The following is a 19940-nucleotide window of genomic DNA, read 5'->3' as shown; positions in this document are numbered from 1 at the left end:
AAAAAAAGCGAGTGCCTCACGGACAGCGAGGCCAGGGTTCCCGCCCGTACCTGTGCAGTAGGACACGCCTTTGCATGTGGCATTGATAGCCTCCTGGCACTTCTTCTGCGAAGTCTCGAACCGACAGTGTTTACAGCAAGGGCTGTTCCTGTCACTGTGAAGACAGGGAACGCTCAACACACATCGTGACAGCACAGAGGCCGGCACAGCGCTCAGAGGTCACCCACTGCTGCAAAATCAGCCACAGCACAAACCGACCGTCCCTCCTCACGTGCCGGAAGCAACCTCAATTCCACGCTTAGCAGAAAAGCACCGTTTCACAGAGCGCCCACCTCTACATCTCCCCAGCGTGCAGTAAGATGTTCATTAAATACAGGAAGACGTCGGTGGCCGAGACAGCAGTGGCCGGAGCCTGCCCGTCGGTATTTTCAGGGTCAGGATGTCTCCTTTGCTCACCATGGATAAAAGCTTCCCCTTCTAAGCCAAGCACTGATCTAGCTGTGCAAAGAAAAATGGAAGCGCGGGCCTTCCACAGCGCCACCCTCAGTGCATGTCGTTACGGACACTGCACTATCACTCTGCACGCGACTCATACCCTAAGACTGACGACTGACTGACGCACAGTCATCGTCAATGGACACAGGCGCACACACGCTGGCTGACCCCACCGCGCACGCGCGCTCCGTCTTCTGTTCCGGGCTCCACGAGCCTCCTCACCTGCACTGGACGCCCTGCTTCAAGGTGCAGTCGCTGTTGCAGCACGAGTCGCTGCTGAGGTGCATGATGCCAGGGTCGCACTCCTCCCCCTCGTCCACCCTGGAGTTCCCGCACACCTTGTTGCTGCGCTCCTGGAAGCACTCCTGGGCCTTACTCTCGATGGTCTTATAGATGGACTGCTTGCTGCAGTTTGAGAACAGCTGAAGAGAAAAAGGGCCCCAGTAACCAACACGTCACTTTTCTTCTCTAGGGACACACGGTTCATGCAACATGACCAGCGGTGACACCCCGGAGCCACGGCCGAGCCACCAGCTGCCCCCAGTGCCCTCCTGTGGACCGAATGTCACTCTCCACAGGCTGCTGAGTAGCTGGCACACGCAGTCAAGTGCACAAACACGGAGACCAAACGTCTCCGCCACTGCCACTGCCAGGGACAAGGCCCGGCCTAAAGCACAACTGTGAACTCCACCAGACGTGACGCTCCCTGCGGCCCCACGCACGTCCCCCTCACCCCGGTGTTGACAGGAGAACTAGGGAGAAACTGCCCTCAGACAGACTGATCCAGGGCTGCAGAAGGGGCCCGTTCTGGCTCACCCCCTTCCCTTCCCCTGGCTACCATGAGCCGGATGATCCGTGTTTAAAGGTTTTTAGCTGTCTGGAGCCAGTTCCATGCCGCGGCACAGCGGGTAAAGCCACCGCCTGCAATGCAAGCATCCTACATGGGCACTGTTCAAGTCCTGGGTGCTCCACTTCTGATCCAGCTCCCTGCTAACAGCCTGGGAAGAGCAGCGGAAGATGGCCCAATTGTGTGGGTCCCTGCGAGGGGCAATGCTGGCTCCAGGAGCTGGGTCCCTATCACTCACGGGACAGCCTGGAAGGAATTCCTGGCTTCCACCTTCTGTCTGGCCCAGTCCCAGCAGCACTTGGGAGGAGAACCAGTGGACAGGAGCGCTCGCTTACTCTCCCTCTCTGCCTCTCAAATCAATGTGATTCTTAGAAAATAACTAAAGATGTCCTCAGGACAAAATAAACTCATCTCTGATGATTTAGACCAGCAGCTCCAGAAACAACCAGCTTCACCAGGCTCCCTGCTCATCCCAGGGAAACCCGCCTGGAAAGACTCGCAGCAGGACGGCAGCCACATGCATGTCGCCCCGAGAGTCTGACCACAGCCTCAGAGCCACGGGGCAGGGGACAGGTCACCTGCAGGCGCCACACTACACGGCAGCCGTCAACCACAGGTGGCGATTTAACTGTTCCCCTAGTCACGTATTTTCCACTAAAAAAGAGAAACCATGTTTATTTATTTGAGAGGCAGAGCAACAGAGAGAGGGGAGGCACAGAGGAAGATCCTCCTCCACGATTCGCCTCATAAGCAGCCAGAGCAGCCAGGGGCTGGGCAGGCTGAAGTCGGGAACGAGGAGCTGCCGAGTTCCCCACACGGGACGCAGGGACGCAAGCACCTGAGCCATCTCCCACTGCCTTCCCAGGCTCATCAGCAGAGAGCTGGATCAGAAGCGGAGTCATCAGCGAACCAGCACTGTGATATGGGACAGGGGTGCCCAAGTGGCCATTCAATCTACTGTGCCACAACACTGGCACATTTTTTTTTTTTTTTTTTTTTTGACAGGCAGAGTGGACAGTGAGAGAGAGAGACAGAGAGAAAGGTCTTCCTTTGCCGTTGGTTCACCCTCCAATGGCCGCCGCGGCCAGTGCACCGCGCTGATCCGATGGCAGGAGCCAGGAGCCAGGTGCTTTTCCTGGTCTCCCATGGGGTGCAGGGCCCAAGCACCTGGGCCATCCTCCACCGCACTCCCTGGCCACAGCAGAGGGCTGGCCTGGAAGAGGGGCAACCGGGACAGAATCCGGCGCCCCGACCGGGACTAGAACCCGGTGTGCCGGCGCCGCTAGGCGGAAGATTAGCCTAGTGAGCCGCGGCGCCGGCCTCATTTTTCCTCTTTTTATTACAGGAATGTGCAAATGTCTGTAAAGTGGACAGGAAGGCAGGTCAGCAACCTCGGGCCACTCGCCAGTTTCAACAGTCACCACTCACTGCTTCACGGTCCGTGCGTATCGTCACCATTTCACCTGGATTCCCACAGTAGTTGTGTGCTTTCTGAGTTTTATTAAGGCTTACCTTTTCTCATTTTAATGATTATTGCTTAAAAAATTTATTTACTGGGGTAGGTGCTGTGGTGTAATTGGTACCTGTGGTGCCGGCATCCCACATGGGCACCAGTTCAAGTCCCGGCTGCTCCATTTCGAATCCAGCTCCCTGCCAGTATGCTTGGGAAAGCAGCAGAAGATCCGCAAGTGCTTGGGCCCACACCCACGTGGGGGACCTGGATGAAGCTCCTAGTTCTTACCTGGCTCAGCACTGGACATTGCAGCCATTTGGGGAATAAAGCAGTGGATGGTAGACCTCTCTCTGTCTCCCCCCCTCTATAGGTCTGCTTTTCTTTTCTTTCTTTTTTTTTTTTTTTTTAAAGATTTATTTTATTTATTTGAAAGACAGTGGCCGGCGCCGCGGCTCACTAGGCTAATCCTCCGCCTAGCGGCGCCGGCACACCAGGTTCTCATCCCGGTTGGGGTGCCGGATTCTGTCCCGGTTGCCCCTCTTCCAGGCCAGCTCTCTGCTGTGGCCGGGAGTGCAGTGGAGGATGGCCCAGGTGCTTGGGCCCTGCACCCCATGGGAGACCAGGAAAAGCACCTGGCTCCTGGCTCCTGCCATCGGATCAGCGTGGTGGGCCGGCCGCGGCGGCCATTGGAGGGTGAACCAACGGCAAAGGAAGACCTTTCTCTCTGTCTCTCTCTCTCACTGTCTACTCTGCCTGTCAAAAAAAAAAAAAAAAAAAAAAAAAAAAACCAAACAAACAAAAAAAACAGACAGACAGTTATAGCAAGAGGTAGAGACAGAGAGAGGTCTTCCATCCACTGATTCGCTCCCCAGATGGCCACAATGGCCAGAGCTGTGCAGATCCAAAGCCAGGAGCTTCTTCCAGGTCTCCTATGTGGGTGCAGGGGCTCAAGGACTTGGGCCACCTTCTGCTGCTATTCCAGCCCATAGCAGAGAGCTGGATCGGAAGAGAAGCAGCCAGGACTTGAACCAGCGCCCGTATGGGATGCCAGCACTTCAGGCCGCGGCATTCACCCACTCTGCCTCAGTGGCGGCCCCAGGTCTGCCTATCAAATAAATACAAAAAATCTTTAAAAAATACAAAAAAAGAAAGATTTATTTATTTATTTGAAAGAGAAAGAAAGAGAGAGAGAGAATCTTCCATTTAATGGTTCACTCCCCAAACCCCCTCAATAGCCAGGGCTGGGCTAGGCCAGGGTGGCAGGGGCCCAGGCACTTGAGCAATGATCTGCTGCCTACCATGCGTTAGCAGGGAGCTGGACTGGAAGTGGGGAGCCGCAACCTGAACCAGCACTCAGATACAGGATGTAGGCATCAGAAGAGGTGGCTTAACCCACTGTGCCACAACATCCACACTTCAAGTAGTGTACTTCATCAGAACTCAGCAGTAACTTGGTTCATGTGTCTATTCAACAAATATGTATCATGTTCCAGGTACTCCTGCCGGCGCTGGAGACAGAGGTGCAAACAAGACAGACAAGCGCCTTCCCCACACGAGGCCTGCCATCTGGCAAACAGCTTGTGTTTTACTGTAAAAGTTAATGAAAATATGCAAACTGTGAAGTACTGTAGAGCTACATTGAATAACAACTTATAAATGACTAGAAGTTTTTAATACAAGCGTGAGTCAGCAAAACCCTCAAGCCTAGAGTTGACAGGAGTCGTTATTACAGCCCAGGCCTACAGCTCTGGGGGGCCGCGCTTAGTGTCAGGGCGCTTTGGATCTGCAGCTCCATCCCTCTGAGCGCTCATCACGATGTCACTGTCTCCGCCCTTCCCGACAGCACCGAGCCCCAGCGGGCATACCTTGTTGTTCTCATGGTCCCCACTCACAGCGATGGGGTACATGACATACTTTCCACCCTGGTCCTCGTTCGGAGCACATTCTGCCAGACCATCAGGATCGTGCTCTGCTCCAAAGTTGTGTCCCAGCTCATGAGTTGTAACCAGGTCGGCCTCCTTACGGGTGATACAAAGAAAACATTAGCTCCCACCTTCAACCAGCTGCACTGGCCAGCGGGGCCTGTGCTCTTATCTTCAGTCACATGAACAGAAGAGTAACAAGCAATCAAAATTTCTTCTACAATTACAGAAACTAAGCAGAGTACATGGCCTTCTATTTAGTTCAGGATGAGCATCCTTTAACCAAAGTGTTGGGACCAGAAGAGTTCAGGATATGGTTTTTTTTTTAAATTCTGGAATATGTGTATTACATAATGATATATCTTGGTCTAAACACAAAATCCATTTATGTTTCATATACACCTTAAACACACAGAGTAACTTTACACCAATGCTTTAAATGTATGCATGAACAAGGTTTCACAGTATGGATTTTCTGCTTGTTCATCTCCAAAAACTTCTGAATTTTGGTACATTTCAGATTTCAAATTTTCAGATTAAGGGTGTGTGTGCAGCCTGTACAATTAAAGTACTATAAAGGTTTACTTAAATCAATTTTAGAGAAATAGAACTTACAAGATGTACTAGAATATTCATAATAAAGCCCCAGACACTGGACATTCCAAGCCTGCAGCGTGGTGTGGATAAACAACAGCTCACCGCTCCCACCTGTGCCTCCTCCAGGGCCCGCGTCGGTGCGGCCCCCTCCCAACTACAGCTGCGCTGCAGGACCAGGAGGTGAGGTGCCCGGAGCAGCTGCGGGACGGGGCGCCAGGAGCGGCGCTCCCAGAAAACCACCAAGGCAGACAGGCGGATTTATCCTCCTCGGTATACTTCTCTTTAACTTTCATATTTCTCATTAAAAATCATGTATTTTTTAAAAGTACCTATTATTTCTTTTAAAGATATTTAAGTATACTGTAAAAGAGGTTGTAATACGAAAATTCCAAATTTATCCTTTTTAAAAAGAACTTACCTTTGTAAGGATGGTTTTACCATAATTTTTGGTGCTGGTCAAACCACTGTTCAAATAGATATTTTTCTTCCCCACTGGACTATAATAAGCTAAAGGCAAAAGGAAAAGCAGCAAACCGTTTAATGCCGATGTCAGTGTGCCTACTCCAGCACCGTGAGACATGAACGGGAAGCCTTACCCTTTGGACAAACACCTCCATGACTGTTTGCTCGGGGAGAACCGACGTAAGCCAGTCCTAGAGTTCCCATATCAAAATCCTGGTAAGTGAAAAGGTGCGCCAGGCAGACTTTAGACGCTTCTTCAGCAATATCAAAGCTAAATTGCTTTAAAAAAAAAAAAAGGCATTTCTGCATTAGGCTGACATGTACAGCAGTGTTCCCACTGAAGAACGGCGCCAGGCCTGGAGTTCCGCACCAGCGAGCACAACCCTGAACAGAGGTGCTTCTCCCAGGAGCTCTCCCAGCTGCACAAGGAACAGCAGAGCCTGCCATCTGACGGCCGCACAAAGGCCGCGCGCGGAGGCCCGGCCAGCTGTTCAGACCCACTCCCTGCTCCCGCCAAGGCCGCCCTGAGCCCACCCAGCCCGACTCTGGCAATCTTTCAATTCTGCAAGGGGGTCACAGCACCCAGGCCAAAACAGATCCCGCAAAAGTACTTCAAGAGCACAACTGGGGGGGCTGGCACTGTGGCGCAGCGGGTTGACACCCTGGCCTGAGGCGCCAGCATCCCATATGGGCACTGGTTCAAGTCCCAGCTGCTCCACTTCCAATATCCAGCTCTCTGCTATGGCCCAGGAAAGCAGTGGAAGATGGCCAAAGTGGGAGATCTGGAAGAAGCTCCTGGCTCCTGGCTTTGGACTGGCGCACCTCTGGCCTTTGCAGCCAACTGGGGAGTGAACCAGCGGATGGAAAACCTCTCTCTCTCTGCCACTCTGTCTTTTGAATAAATAAATTAATCTTAAAAAACTTTATGACATACAGGTGTTACAAACACAAACTTATAGGAAAACTTATACATCTGCTTTTATGCTACTAAAATAAAAAGTTTAAATCCCTTTAAATCAACACTGTCGGTTCATGAAGATTTTTTTCCCTTAATTTAAAAGGGCTTCACATTATTACTTTAAGATCTCCACCAGAACAGTCCAGAGACTCCCAGTTAAAATGCCTTGATTTTTAAAATACTGAAATGGGAGGTCAGAAACTCCTACATGAGGGATGCCGTGTGGCCACCCTGGGATTTTGGGAGTTCTGTGGTGACAGGAAGAGGCCTCAGGAATCTGCTAGGAGCCTTAGGGAAGAGCAGTGGAGAGGAGCACACAGGCAGCTCTCCGTGCTGGCGCCTCCCTTGACGGGGTCAGCTGGAGGCCAGGGAAAGCAGAGCAGCGTGGTGGTCCCGCGGGTCTGGGAGTCGGGCTGAGCTGAGGAACCACTCGGGAGCGGTGGTCTAACCCTGCTCCTCCAGGCTGCCCTGTGCCCCTCTGAACTCACACTCACCTCAGGACACCACCGTTTGGAGCCAGGCCCTGCAAATAGCTAACTGAGGTGATTAAGAGCATCGTGGGGGGCCCGAATCTGCTACGACTGACACCTGCTGTGCAGGAGAGAGCGCAGGGACACAGGGAGACCCTGAGAAGACAGAGGGGAGGGAGCTGCTACAAGCCAAGGCGAGAAGCCAGAGGAAACCAATTCTGCCAACACCCTGAGCCTGGACTTGGGGCCTCCAGAACAGCGAGAAGTGAACACATGGTGTTGGAGCCCCAGTCTGCGGCACTTTACGGCAGCCCGAGCCAATCAACAAACACCAGCCGGCGGCTTTACGAGACTAACGGTGCCATCTCCAGCTACCTCCGAGCACTGGCAGATCAAATCAGATCAGGTGTGTCAGAGTGTCACACAAACTACTACAGGCAGCATGGTTCTCAATCTGCATAAAGAATTCACAGTACGGGAGGCAGCAAGCCACTGTCCACAGTGCCACCATCCCACATGGGCACTGGTTCGAGTCCTGGCTGCTCTACTTCCAATCCAGCTCCCTGCTAATATACTTAGGAAAAACAGGGGAGGATGGCCCAAGTGCTTGAGCCCCTGCACCCACATGGGAGACCTGGATGAAGCTCCTCACTCTGGCCTGGCCCAGACCTGGTACCGTGGCAATATGGGAGTGAACCAGCAGAGGGAAGATGTCTCTCCCTGTCTCTAATTCTGACTTTCAAACAAATAAATAAATCTTAAAAAAAAAAAAAAGAATTGATAATACACTTTAATTCCATTCAAGCTTTGGAAACTTGCCTTTGGCCTTTTGAGACCTTAAGCACAAAATCTAGATGAGTCAGACTCTGCCTGGACGAACCCATGGAAACTCTGAGATAAATAACAAGCTCTGTATAACCAGCTAAATTTGTGCTGATTTGCTAGTACCACAACAGGAAACGAATACATTTTCCAATACATCAAGAGACAGACGCCATCACTTCACAGAAGTAATTTCACAACAAAGCAACATTAAGTTAGCTATCTTTACATTAATACTGGAATGAAAACACAAAAACTTTAAACCTTACTTCCAGTTGCCCAAGTTATGTTTCTACTGTCCAATACATACTCATAGCTGTTTGATAATTATTGCCTTAAAAGATCCACTAGGGGGCTGGTGCTGTGGCGTGGCAAGTAAGGTTGCTGCCTGCAGTGCCAGCATCCAATATGGGTGCCAGTTCGAGTCCCAGCTGCTCCACTTCCGATCCAGCTCTCTGCCATGGTCTGGGAGACCCAGAAAAAGCTCCTGGCTCCTGACTTTGTGGCCACTGCAGCCATCTGGGGAGTGAACCAGGGGATGGAAGGTCCCCTCTTTGTCTCCCCTTCTCTATCTCTTTCAAATAAATAAATAAATCTTTAAGGAAAAATAGGAAAAAAAAAAAAAAAGATCCACTGATAACCTTCTGAGAGACCTGAGCTATCAGTGTACAAGAAACCTGTATACTGGTGTATTTTCCAGGGAAGATCTATTGCCTCATTAGATTCTTGAAGACATCAAGGGGGAGGGGAAATGGTACACCAGCTAAGCCACCACTCGGAACATTCACATCCCAACCTGGAGTGCCTGGTAGGGAGTCCTGCTCCACCTCCAATCCAGTTTCCTGCCAACATGCACCGTGTGAGGCAGCAGAATCTCTGTGACCCGCGGGGAGGCTCAGATGGGGCTCCTGGCTCCTGACTTTGGAGGGGCCCAGCTCCAGCTGTGGCAGATGTTTCTGGGCAGTGAATCCATGGACAGACAGAAGATCTCTCCTGTCTCTCACTCTGCCTTTCAAACAATTAAATAAAACGAGAGAGAGAGAGAGAAACCCTGCTTTGTAACCTTTCCCCCGTATTTCTGCCAGCTGACGTCTGTGCTGCTACAGAGGACGGGGCAGCTGTTGGTCAGTGGGGGTGGATGGTTTTCCATCACCTTTTCTAATGAGTGCTGTATGAATGCAGATGCGATCCATGTTAGAAATCAAAGTGGTGAGCCAGCACTGTGGCGCAGGAGGTTAAGCCGCCATCCCATATGGCGCTAGTTCAAGTACTGGCTGCTCCACTTCCGATCCAGGTCCTACTAATGCACCTGGGAAAGCAGTGGAGGATGCCCCAAGTGCTTGGGCCTCAGCAACCAGAAGCAGCTCCTGATTTGGTCTGGCCCAGCCCTGGCCGTTGCGGCCATTTGAGGAGTGAATCAGGATGCAGGACCTGTCTCTCTGTCTCTCCTCTCTTTGGAACCCTGACTTTCAAATACTAAATAAATCTTTAAACAAATGAACAAACAAATGTAAATAAAAGAAATCAAAGTGTTGTGAGCAGCATCACATCCAGGATTCTACAACCTACCTCTAGCAACATCTTCACATCCCAAGCATCCTTTTCTTCGTTTGGGAAACTTTTTGCCATGTTATAGTGCCGTTCACCAGGTTTCACCTCTTGCGGAGACTTGAGAATGCGAATCTATACTTGAAGAGATAACACACTTAGAACACTTATGAACACTTATGAAAAAAGTCACAGGACTCTGAATACTGGATTGTTTTATCTGATCAAGATTGTTTTATCTGACAAGAATTGTATCACTTCGTGCACCACAGAAATCAAGGATTATGAATAGGGGCTTCTCGTTCATGCATTTCAGACAAATTTGTAGTAAACTTAAGAAAAAAAAAGTAATCGGCTTCACATTAGCGAGTTCGGGACAAAGGCAGCAGCTGCACGGAGTTCAGGGGTTCCGAGGTCTCTCTCCTGCTCTCCTGTCTGCAGGGCCGTTCTGGTCTGCCCTGCCACCCAGTGATAAGCTTGCTGGGGCAGGCTCTGCAGCTTTCAGGGCGGGTGCTCAAGGCCATCCTGGGAGGAACTACCTGGAGCCCCCCAAGACTGCACATCCTGACCCATCCTCCAATTCATCTCTGAGCAGCTGTAAAGGAGCTGAAGGTCCCATCTCCTAAATCACTCCCAGGTTTGCAACGGGCCCCAAGTTCCTAAGGCAAAAAAGGACTTTCAGTGGTCCCCTTAAACCTGAACATGATGCAGATACTTTAAGAGTGGGACAGACTTCTATGCATCAGCATGGAATAATCTCCAACCAACCGTGGGATGAGAAAGCAAGATGCAAAAGCACACAGCACACTGCCACTGGGTCACAGATTCCACAGACACAACAGTGCAAGCACACAACATGTCTGCCAAGACGCACAGAGCTAGTGACTGGATGGCTCTGGAGAAAGGGACTGGTTTGATGAAGGACAAAGACTGAGGAGACTTACTTTTCACTGCTTTTTTGCACCATGTCTATATTACCTATCAAATGATAACTTTAAAAAGAAAATGCAAAACGGTAAAAGAGAATGGAAAAGGGAAAAATAATTCTTAGCTTTATGCAAGTACCATCAAAGTTTAACATTTCTGAGTATGGTGCATGATTAAAAACCTCTTTCTTTGACCTCTAAATTCTATATTACAGTAAAGAACTGGAAAAATAGGGTTTAATACAAATAGATTGAAAAAAAACATATAATTTACAGATCAAAATGTCTAAATTTTGTTCAAAGCAATAATCAATTTCAAAAGTAACTAGTCAGCAATTTGGGACTATTTTACTATAGACATTATCAAGATGATATTATTATTTCATTGCTAGACAAACTATGAACAGATTACAAGGAAACCAGGATATTCAGGGAAAGAGACTTAACAGTCAGCATACGTAAGGGTCTTCCACAGTATATTTAGTAAATGTTCTAAGGATTCAACGACGCATGCGAGGAGTTCAATTAAAACTGCATGCATAATCTGAGAAAATGAAACGCACTAGAGGGATAAAAGAACAGAAAGGAGAGAACACAGCAGCATAAAAGGACTTAAAACAGGCTCAGACAACCAACTCCATAATCTATGAAAACACTGCACAACTTACCAGAAAAACATTGCTGGCATTTGAGAATATTTACGATTAATGTTGAAGACAAGCTGGGTTCTGAATACAAGTGACAAATATTTACACTGCATAACTTCCCGGGTAACATAAGCCATATCTATTGATAAGTACCTGTTCTATCTGTATTCCATAACCTTTAAATCCCGCATTGTCCCATGAAGTGTTCCGATAGATATCATCAACTCTGTCAATTAGCTCTATCTGTGTATAAAAGAAAGAGATATTATGTATTATTATGCATTTACCATTCTGCAATGTAACATGAAATCTACAGTGAAAAAAAAAATCAGTTCAGAGAAAATGTCATTGGCAAAAGTACCTAACTATAAAAATTATCATTAACATATTAACCTTTATCACTGATATCATGAAAAAAGAAATTATTGCTAGCCCCAAGCTTAAAAATAAATGTTACCAGAAAAAAAAAACAAAGGTACAGATCACCTCAGATAAAGCCTGGGTAACAACTACATCTGAGACCAAGACTCCCATTAACAGACTTCTTAATTTACTTTTTATCATTCTTTTATACGATATTTATTTTTATTTATTTGAAAGGCAGAGCAAGAGAGAGGGAGAGAGAACGAGCAAGCAGGCCAGATGAGAAAAGCTGGGACTTGAACCCGAACTCTGATACGGGAGTCACTTGTCACACGCAGCAGCTTACCCTGCATCACCACGACAGGGTATTCTAAAGATTTATTTATTTATTTCAAAGAGCATCAGAGACAGAGAGGGCAAGGCAGAGGGAGAAACAGACAGCCCGCCCTCCCATCCACTGGTCACTACCCAGATGCCCACAGTGGCTCGGGCTGAGCCAGGGAACTCCATCCAGGTCTCCCACGCAGGTAACAGGCACGCGGACCCCTCAGCCGTTCTGCGCTGCCTCCGAAGGCTCACATCAGAAGGAAGCTGAACCGGAAGCAGGACAGCCAGAACTGGAATGTGAGACCTGGGCTTCCACGTGGCGACTCAGCCGCTGTGTCACTCACCCCTTTACTCTCTCCCTTAGCAGGGACCTCAGAGTCCTGCCCCAGAAACCAGGGGCAGTGACAGCAACCACAAACGACTCCCTCCCCCGCCCAGCACAGTCCAACACTGAGGAACAGGCGAACAGAGGCCCAGAGGAAGGAGGTACATTGCACTCTCCCTCCTGCTCCTGCTCGGACTCGGGAAGACTCAGGGAGGAAGGACAGGATCATCACCCTGCCTGAGGGAAAAACTAAATGCTGGGGCCAGCCCCGTGGCATGGCGGGTGAAGCAACTGCCTGCGGAGCCGGCATCCCACACGGGCGCCTGGTTTCGGTCCCAGCTGTTCCACTTCGGATTCCAACTCTCTGCTATGGCCTGGGAAGGCAGTGGAAGATGGCCCAAGTCCTCGGGCCCCTGCACCTACATGGGAGACCCGGAAGTCATCCATGGCTCCTGGCTTCCAACCAGCACAGGTACAGCTGTAGCGGCCATCTAGGGAATGAACTAGCGGATCAAGGACCGATCTCTTTCTCTCTCTGCTTTTCTGTAACTCTGCCTTTGAAATAAATAAATCTTTAAAAAAATTAAACATCAATTTATTATCTTTTCCTCAAAGAATATTCTACTCAAACATGTGTTCACAAACTGGTTGCAGCAGCTGTGAAGCAGGTTACAGGTCTCAGAAGATGTTTCTTGTTTTTATTTAACCATAACTAATGTAGTTTTTTTAAAGTTTTACTTATTTGAAAGTGTTACAGAGAGAGGTAGAAGCAGAGTCAGAGGTCTGCCACCCACACAGGAGACCAGGCCTGAGGTCCCATGTCCATGCTGTCGGCCTGTTAAACTCAGACCTTCTGAGCGTCTGCAGAATGATCAGAGGATGGAGCTGTCTCTTTCTCTCTGCTTCTCAAATAAATATAAATAAATACAATTTTTTAAAGATTTATTTATTTATTTGAAAGTCAGAGTTACAGAGAGGCTGAGACAGAGAGAGAGAGAGAGAGGTCTTCCATCACTGGTTCACTCCCCAGATGGCCACAACAGCCGGAGCTGTGCCTATCTGAAGCCAGGAGCTTCCTTCTTCCGGGTCTCCCACATGGGTGCAGGGGCCCAAGGACTTGGGCCATCTTCTACTGCTTTCCCAGACCACAGCAGAGAGCTGGATTGGAAGAAGAGCAGCAGGGACTCAAACTGGCGCCTACATGGGATGCCGGCACTGCAGGGGGAGGCTTTATCCCACAGCACCACAGCACCAGCCCCCTACACACAAATTTAAAACTAGACTTCTCATCAAATTCATTTCCATAGCCTAACAAAGAAGTAAAAGATGAGGAGTCCCCTAAAGCAAAATCCAGAGAAGAGAGATGCTTTGCCAAGAAAGAATTTCACTTCGGGGCAAGAGTTGCAATGAGCTGCACTGCCCTCATGATAAATTCATTCTCAACACGGAACAGCAGGGAAGGAAGGGTGAGGGAGGCCATGAATAAAAAGGCCAAAATGGGGAAGGCAAAGCAACGAGATGGGCGACGTTCCTGCAAGAGGCTCTGGGCATGAACAGCTGCATTCTCTCTTATTCAGTCAGTAACAGTTCAGTCAATGCCAAGTTACCATGACAAATGAGGTCAGACTAACAAAAAATGTCAATGAAAAATTATCCCCTTGACCTTAAAAACTGTAATAGTTATTGCCTAAGAATCCAGTATCAATGCTTCCTTAATATCTCTCTGCCGTTGGCCGGTTATGGCCATGACGGTACACCCCATTTCAGGCAGTTACCGTCCAATGATTAGCTCCCTGACACCGCTGAACAAAACTGACCTTGTTCTCTGAAACACACACACACACACACACACACACACACAAAACACACACAGGCTCACATAAAGACACACTTGTACCCTGGGGCAGACGACCACGTGACATGCCAGGTTCACTGCCATTTTTAAAGAGCTTCCTTGTATAAAGAGACGACTGTATTGCAAACTTCTCCCAAACCTAATATGCATAAAAATCCTAATGTGCAGAAAATACTAAGTCACAGGTAAAATGTCTTCAGACATGTGAAACTATGATTTCCACACAGTAATTTAAGAACCAGAGGCAATATCCCCCAGATACTTGGCAAACGAATCGGTTCATTCGCTGAGGGTTGCTGTGCCCTATTGAGACCGAGGTCACCCACCTGCAGTATTCGACTTACTAGGTAATTGGTGGTGGTGCTCTCCTCCCCTCGGCCCATGTATCTGTAGAAGCGGTGGTCTGCGACCACCAGCAGCTTGCACGTGTTCTTCATGGGGTCAGGCTCCGCTCTCCTCTTCACCCGGCGAGCAAGCTCTAGTATGAATTTGTACGCACTATTAAATCAAAATTCACCAAAACAAGGAAGGTTTTTTCACAGTGACACTACTATATTTCTGAAAGAAACACTATTTGAGCTTAGTATCCTCAAACGTATCTTGAACAAGAAAAAAACCATAGTGGAAAATAGAAAAGTAAAAAAGATGAAGCTTAAAAATTGCAGAATCTATGGGACCGGCGATGTGGCATAGTGAGTAAAGCCACCACCTGCAGTGCTGACATCCCATATGGGCGCCGGGTTCGAGTCCCGGCTGCTCCACTTCTGATCCAGCTCTCTGCTAAGGCCTGGGAAAGCAATGGAAGATGACCCAAGTCCTTAAGCCCCTGAACCCGCATGGGAGACCCAGAGGAGGCTCCTGGAATCTGGCTTTGGGTCAGCCCAGCTCCAGCCGTTGCAGCCAATTGGGGAGTGAACCAGTGGCTAGAAGACCTCTCTCTGCCTCTCCTTCTCTGTGTAACTCTTTCAAATAAATAAATAAATCTTTTTAAAAAATTGTAGAATCCAAAGCCAAGAAAAAGTACTTCCTTAATTTCTAAAATACAGAAACTTTCAAAAGTACTTAACACAATCAATCAAGCACCTTCTGCCGGGCTGTGAAGCCATCAGTTATTTTCTGTTAAGTCTATGAATTAACCAAAGTAATGGTACAAATGTCAAGATAACGACATGTTAGGCCGGCGCCGCGGCTCACTAGGCTAATCCTCCGCCTAGCGGCGCCGGCACACCGGGTTCTAGTCCCAGTCGGGGCGCCGGATTCTGTCCCGGTTGCCCTTCTTCCAGGCCAGCCCTCTGCTGTGGCCAGGGAGTGCAGTGGAGGATGGCCCAGGTGCTTGGGCCCTGCACCCCATGGGAGACCAGGAAAAGCACCTGGCTCCTGGCTCCTGCCATCGGATCAGCGCGGTGCGCCGGCTGCAGCGCGCCGGCCGCGGCGGCCATTGGAGGGTGAACCAACGGCAAAGGAAGACCTTTCTCTCTGTCTCTCTCTCTCACTGTCCACTCTGCCTGTCAAAAATAAAAATTAAAAAAAAAAAAAAAAAATTTAGTTTGTGGGGGGTCTGGCGCTTTGGCGTAGCGGGTTAACGGCCTGGCCTGAAGCGCCAGCATCCCATATGGGTGCCGGTTCTAGTCCCAGCTGCTCCTCTTCCGATCCAGCTCTCTTCTATGGCCTGGGAAAGCAGTAGAAGATGGCCCAAGTGCTTGGGCCCCTGAACCCACGTAGGAGACCCGGAAGAAGCTCCTGGCTCCTGGCTTCGGATAGGCACAGTTCCGGTCGTTGTGGCCAATTGGGGAGTGAACCATCGGATGGAAGATCTCTCTCTCTCTACCTCTCCTCTCTCTGTGTAACTCTTTCAAATAAATAAATAAACCTTTTTTAAAAAAGAAAACTTTAGTTTGAGGGGCTAGTGCTGTGGCACAACAGGTTAAAGCCCCAGCCTACAGCACTGGCATCCCACATGGGTACCAGTTCGAGTCCTGGCTGTTCCTCTTCCGATCCAGCTCTCTGCTATGGCTTAGGAAAGCAGTAGAAGATGGCCCAAGTCCTGGGGCCCCTACACCCACGTGGGAGATCCGAAAGAAGCTCCTGGCTTTGGATCAGCTCAGCTCTGGCCGTTGCGGTCATTTAGGGAGTGAATCAGCAGAATGGAAGATATCTCTCTCTCTGCCTCTCCTCTCTCTGTGTAACTCTTTCACATGAATAAAATAATTTTTAAAAAAAAATTTGACTTTGTACAATAGGACATCTTTCTCATCAAATAGTCAAACTGTTTAACAGCTTATTTGTCTTTAATAATAAAATGGTAAGGAAATGCTCTAAGGTATCCAAAAAGGAAGACCATAAGCCTCACATCAGTTGTTTTCTAAATTACCCAATTTTTTTCTAAATGACTTAAATATGTACGTCCCAAGGTGAAGAACCCTGAAGTCTACATTTTTCAATAGTACTCTCATTTCTAAGTAAATGTGCATACAATTTTCTCTCAGATTATTCAATTTTCCATAAACACAATAGTTTTTGTTAAAGATTTACTTAGTTACTTCAAAGACAGAGGTACAGAGAGTTATAGGCAGAGAGAGGTTTTCCAGCCGCTGGTTTGCTCCCCAAATGGTCGCAACAGCCAGAGCTGAGTCAATCCAAAACTAGGAGCTTCTTCTAGGTCTCCCACTCAAGTGCTGGGGTCCAAGGACGTGGGCCATCTTCCATTGCTTTCTAGGCCATTGCAGAGAGCTGGATTGGAAGTGGAACAGCCTGGACCCAAACCAGTGCCTATATGGAATGCCAGCCGTGTAGGCCGCAGTTTTACCCACTATGCCACAGCGCCGGCCCCCAACACAATCTCCTTTTAAGTCCAACCTTTTTTTCTTTATTGCCCCCACAATATCTAGTGTTGTGAACTCTTACATTATAGATAAGTGTATTAAGATTTTTCTCAAACAACAAACTTCTCAAGTCAAGTACTACAGGCTCCTTGATAATTGTGCATTTTTTAAGTCAACAACCTCCATATACTGAAACAGTTGCACCACTTGTTTCTTATTTTAAATACACTCCCCACGCCTTACCTTCTGGAGGTTCTATGTCTATTAGTCCTTTGGGAATCAACTCTTCATTATCCACTTTTACATATCCACACACTTTTGGAGACTGCAAACGCGAAACATTCTTAATATCTTCAGACTTATAAGCTAGTATTCTTTTGTCTTCAGGATCATTGACAAATCTCCAAAGTGGCTGTAAGGGGAAATAGGATTGAGATATAAAATACAAGACTTCCTAATAATCACATTAAATTCTTACAACTGTCTCTGCGTGTTCTTAGATAACATTCCTTTCCAGGTTAAGTAAACTGACAGGTCATTTTATCCAAAATAAATATTTCAATAGTGAGCATGTCAAATTTCTATGCTGGTAAATACATGAATTATTTGAATTATTTTATCTGTACAGAAAAAATATTTTGTACAGGGTCTGAAATCTTTTAGAAGATACAGAAGACAAAACTGCATATCTTTTCCGTTCAAAAATACCTCTGCAATGCCTACTATTTACTGACAGCCTTGTAGATGAAGGCGATACAACAACAAAGCCAAGACAAGTCTCCTGTTCCCGCGACATTTTCATTCTAATTTCTCAAATCCAGGTATTTGACATCTTTCTGTCACGCTGGGCTTTACCCACAAGAAAGGACATTTTTACAAGAGAAGACTAAAAAGCTGCAACAATGTGCCTGAAACTTATTACTGGTTTAGGAAAAACAATTTTTTAAAAAAATTGAGAGGCAGAGAGACACAGATTGCCAGGCAGAACGAGCACCCATCAGACGTCTGACAGGGAGGAGGTCCTCCCGCCTGGGCAGCTTGGGCCCACCGACTCGAGCTGCTGCCTCCAGAATGCACCCTGCAGGAAGTCGGATCAGAAGGCAGACGCAGAGGTACCAGGAGGCAGCTCTAACTGCTGCACCAACGTCTACCCTCCTTACAGAATGTTTTACTTCAAAATTTAGAAAACAATTGAGCATCAATGGCGTATTAGATAAATAAAATAGTACAACATTTGGGGCTGGCTGTGGCATAGCAAGTAAAGTCACTGCCTGTGCCAGCATCCCATATGGGCACCAGTTCAAGTCCCAGCTGCTCCACTTCTGATCCAGCTCTTTGTTAAGGCCTGGGAAAGCAGTGGAAGATGGCCCAAGTCCTTGGGCCCCTGCACCCATGTGGGAGACATGGAGGAAGCTCCTGGCTCCTGGTTTTGGGTCAGCACAGCTCTGGCCATTGCAGCCATCTGAGGAGTGAACTGATGGATGGAAGACCTTTCTCTCTCTCTCTCTCCCCCTCTCTGTAACTCTGCCTTTCAAATAGATAAATCTTAAAAAAAAAAAGTATGTATAACATTCCAATGAGCCAATAAGCAGTCTTTTTTTTTTTTTTTTAAAGGTTTATTTATTTATTTGAAAGGCAGAGTTACAGAGAGGCAGAGGCAGAGAGAGAGGTCTTCCATCTGCTGGTTCACTCCCTAGACGGATGCCACAGTTGGAACTACATCAATCCCAAGTCAGGAGCCAAGAGCTTCTTCTGGGTCTCCCACGTGGGTGCAGGGGCCCAAGAACTTGGGCCATCCTCTACTGTTTTCCCAGGCCATAGCAGGGACTTGAACCAGCACCACTGCAGGCAGTGGCTTTGCCTGCTACACCACAGCGCTGGACCCCCAGCAAGCAGAGTCTTTACTAAAAATCCTAACTTAGAGCTATAATAAACATGAAACAATGTTCACAATTATATTATTACATGAAAAATAAGTGAAGACAAACTACATATAGTATGACTCTAATTTTGCAGGAAATAACAGTTGGTACCAGAGTTCATCGAAAAATTAAAAGCAAGCTTTATTTTGGTGTAACACATTTTGAAAACCATGCAATTTTTTCACAACATGCCATTTCTCATAAACTTTTTGAAGACCCCTCACATGACCACCTTCATTTACGTGTATACACACAGAAAAAAATGTGGGGGTCGCCATCGTGGCATAGTTGGCAAAGCTGCCACCTGCAGCACCAGCACCCATATGAGCAATAGTTTGAGTCCTGGGTGCTCTACCTCCAATCCAGCTCCCTGCTAAAGGCCTAGGAAGGCAGCAGAAAATGGCCCAAGTGCTTGGGTCCCTGAACTCCCATGGGAGACCTGGAATATACTCCTGGCTTTGGCATGGCCTAGCCCTGTCTGTTATGGCCATGTGGGGAGTGAACCAACAGATGGAAGATCTGTCTCTCCCTCTCTAACTCTTTCAAATAAATAAATGAATCTCTTTTTAAAACTTTTGAAAAATAGTCATCAAAATGTCCACAGTAGTTATATGTCCAAGTATTAAGATTTTCTCAGTTTTGTAATGAATATGTTTTTAAATAAAATTATTTGTTCAAAGTGAACTGATTTAAAATATCAAGCAAATTTAACACGACAGTGGTTAATCTGTCTAGCTCCTTCATCTGCTCCTCAAGTCCTGAATTCTTCTGGCATGCCAGACACCCAAAACTGACACCAGATGGCCAGACAGTGCGAATGTGTCACCAAATTCAGCTGCTGGTAACTCAATCCCAAAACTCAGATGTTGACAGTATCTGGAGGTGGAACCTTTGTGAAATTATTGGGCCATGAGAACACTGCTGTCACAGGAGTGGCTTTGCTATAAAAGCTCTTGGCGGCCCACACGGTAGCACTGCAGGTTAAGCCGCAGTCTGCAGCACCAGCATCCCACATGAGCACAGGTTCGGGTCCCAGCTGCTCCACTTCCAATCCAGTTCCCTGCTAATACACCTAGAAAAGCAATAGCAGCAGACGGCCCAAGTACTTGGGCCCCTGCCACCCACATGGGAGTCCCCAGTGGAGTTCTAGGCTCCTGGCTTTGGCCAGGCCCAGCTCTG

At 48.0% G+C, this 19940-nt stretch overlaps 1 protein-coding gene across 8 annotated transcripts in view; it reads right to left on the bottom strand.

The window, feature by feature from the left end:
• ADAM17 (ADAM metallopeptidase domain 17) overlaps window positions 1–19940 on the bottom strand; it is a 56655-nt gene that overhangs the window by 8692 nt on the left and 28023 nt on the right. For 6 of the 8 annotated variants that reach the window (XM_089326822.1, XM_002722480.6, XM_089326824.1 and 3 more), the window contains 9 exons: window positions 17083–17251; window positions 14362–14495; window positions 11301–11390; window positions 9596–9709; window positions 5911–6055; window positions 5733–5821; window positions 4661–4813; window positions 718–917; window positions 51–154 (listed from right to left, as the gene is read on the bottom strand). In XM_089326822.1, coding sequence (XP_089182948.1) covers window positions 51–154; window positions 718–917; window positions 4661–4813; window positions 5733–5821; window positions 5911–6055; window positions 9596–9709; window positions 11301–11390; window positions 14362–14454 — 988 coding nt within the window. In that variant the 5' untranslated portion in view covers window positions 14455–14495; window positions 17083–17251. Of the gene's footprint in view, window positions 1–50; window positions 155–717; window positions 918–4660; window positions 4814–5732; window positions 5822–5910; window positions 6056–9595; window positions 9715–11300; window positions 11391–14361; window positions 14516–17082; window positions 17252–19940 lie in introns of those variants that run through there. The other 2 variants (XM_017338411.4, XM_051833317.3) reach the window with 2 other exon arrangements.

Source organism: Oryctolagus cuniculus, chromosome 2 (assembly GCF_051225735.1).
Source record: "Oryctolagus cuniculus isolate XC-2025 breed Fujian yellow rabbit chromosome 2, ASM5122573v1, whole genome shotgun sequence".
In the NCBI taxonomy this organism is placed as follows: Eukaryota; Metazoa; Chordata; class Mammalia; order Lagomorpha; family Leporidae; genus Oryctolagus; species Oryctolagus cuniculus.
The sequence above is the reverse complement of the archived record's forward strand: the minus strand, read 5'-3'. Positions and strand labels throughout refer to the sequence as shown.